The sequence below is a fragment of the Myotis davidii genome, unplaced genomic scaffold (genome assembly GCF_000327345.1).
Source record: "Myotis davidii unplaced genomic scaffold, ASM32734v1 scaffold1717, whole genome shotgun sequence".
In the NCBI taxonomy this organism is placed as follows: domain Eukaryota; kingdom Metazoa; phylum Chordata; class Mammalia; order Chiroptera; family Vespertilionidae; genus Myotis; species Myotis davidii.
The window spans coordinates 181,521-183,384 of NW_006287955.1; the positions used below are offsets into that span (position 1 = coordinate 181,521).

The window sequence follows — 1,864 nt, forward strand, 5'->3', positions numbered from 1 at the left end:
GGTAGCCAGGATGCTCATTGGTCAGCGCCCCAAGGGCCAGTGCCCGGAGGTGCTCACAGACTGGCCTTAGGCTTCCCCGTGGCTCCACAGCCCTGCCCTCCTCCGTGGCCGAGGCCCCGCCAGTGGGAGCCGCCCAGGGGGCAGAATCTACCAGCCCAGCCTCTGCCCTGTCCTGAGGGGCTGTCCTGCCTCCAGATCTCTGTCCTGATGGTTTGGGCCGGGCAGTGCTATGCCAGACCAGCGCCCGGCGCCCAGCTGCAGCCACTGCCTCTCGGAGGCCAGACTCCTCACCTGGACCTCAGGGACCAGGAAGGGGAGGTGCCGCCCCTCGGTTCCCGCCCCTCAGTCTCCAGGAATAACCGCTCCTGTTGTCTGATTTGCAGACAGTATTGAAGCCAGCCTGGAGGCGGCATCCTCGCACACTGAGGCCGCCAGCCAGCTCCTGGCTGAAGCCAGCCGGCACCACGTAAGTCAGAGGGACAGCCCACGGCCTCGGCCCCGTCCCATCCCAGACGGCTCAGGCCTGACCTCCCCGGAGAGGGCCATGCCCACGGGGCATTTCTGAGCCCAGGACTGGCATGAGGGCGGGGAGAGGGGCGGGTGGTGGGTCTGCGCCTCTAGGGTGGTCACCCTGCCTCCTGTGGTGTCACCTGTGGAGGGTGAAGGGCCCTGTCGGCTGGGGGCTGGGGGGCTGGGGATGGATGGATGGATGGATGGATAGATAGGTGGATGGGTGGATGAGGGGGGATGGATGAGGGGGTGGACGGGTGAATGAGGGGGTGGCCCCTCCTTTGAGCCTGCTGGTTGGTGTTGTGACGGGGAGGGGGGCGTGGGCGCCACACCTGCTGTCCATGTTCCCCGGGCGCTGACTCCAGCCCAGGTGTGAGAGCCTGCGCTCACGGTGCCCAGCACCCACCCTGTGCGCCTTCACACTCGTGCTCACCTGGTGCTGGGCGGGCGCCGCTGGGCTGGGGGGCGGTGTGTGGTTTGGGGTTGCTGAGGCACCCCGGTTTTATGTATTTATTATTAGTAGTATATTTCTATTGGTTTCAGAGAGGAAGGGAGAGGGAGAGATAGAAACAATGATGAGAGAGTCATGGATCAGCTGCCTCCTGCATGCCCCACGCTGGGGATCGAGCCCACAACCCGGGCCTGTGCCCTGACCAGGAATCAAACTGTGACCTCCTGGTTCCTAGGTCGATGCTCACCCATTGAGCCCCGCCGCCGCCAGACATCATTCCTGTTTTATAGACCGGGTTGGGATTGACCCCGCCTGTGGGCCTGGCCAGGGTGTCTGGTTCGAGGGCAGGGAGGTGGGAACTGGCCTGAGAGGCTGACAAGACCCTCTGCAGCTGGACTGGCCCCCCAGGCACAGTGCTCCGCCCGCACCCTCCCTCCCGCCCCAGCTTTGCCTGGTGACACCCCCCCTCCCCCGGCTGCTCCAGCGAGAGGTGAGGAGGGGACACCACCGTGGCGGGTGGCTGGGGGACTGGCATGTGCGTGGGAAGGTCCCTTTCAAGGCAGAAACAATGTGGTGTTAAAGTGGTGGGGAAAGTGGGCTCATTTTCAGCAGCTGTATGCAAATTGCATGCAAATGAGACTATTTTCCTTCCAGTTCAGAGGAACAGTGTTCTGAGTCCCGCGGGCCCAGCCTCTTGCCCTCATTCGGAGCAGGAGCCCTGGGAAGCTGGCTGGGTGGGGCGGCCACTGCTGTGCTTCCCAGAGGAGCTGGCCCCGCGTCCCGCCTGGGCCCTGGCCCAGCTCTCAGGGACTCGGGCGGCCCTGAGCATGTGGCTTAGCTCTGATGGCTGTCCCCACACCCTGCGCGGTCCGCGGGCTCAGAGGAGAGCGCCACCCCCAACGG

General features: G+C 64.9%; 1 protein-coding gene across 1 annotated transcript in view; it reads left to right on the forward strand.

Moving 5' to 3' along the window:
• The window catches only part of TSNARE1 (t-SNARE domain containing 1), a 63,812-nt gene that overhangs the window by 19,392 nt on the left and 42,556 nt on the right, over window positions 1–1,864 (forward strand). The window contains exon 9 of the mRNA XM_006759859.2: window positions 384–466. Within this exon, the coding sequence (XP_006759922.2) occupies window positions 384–466 (83 nt within the window). The remainder of the gene's footprint in view (window positions 1–383; window positions 467–1,864) is intronic.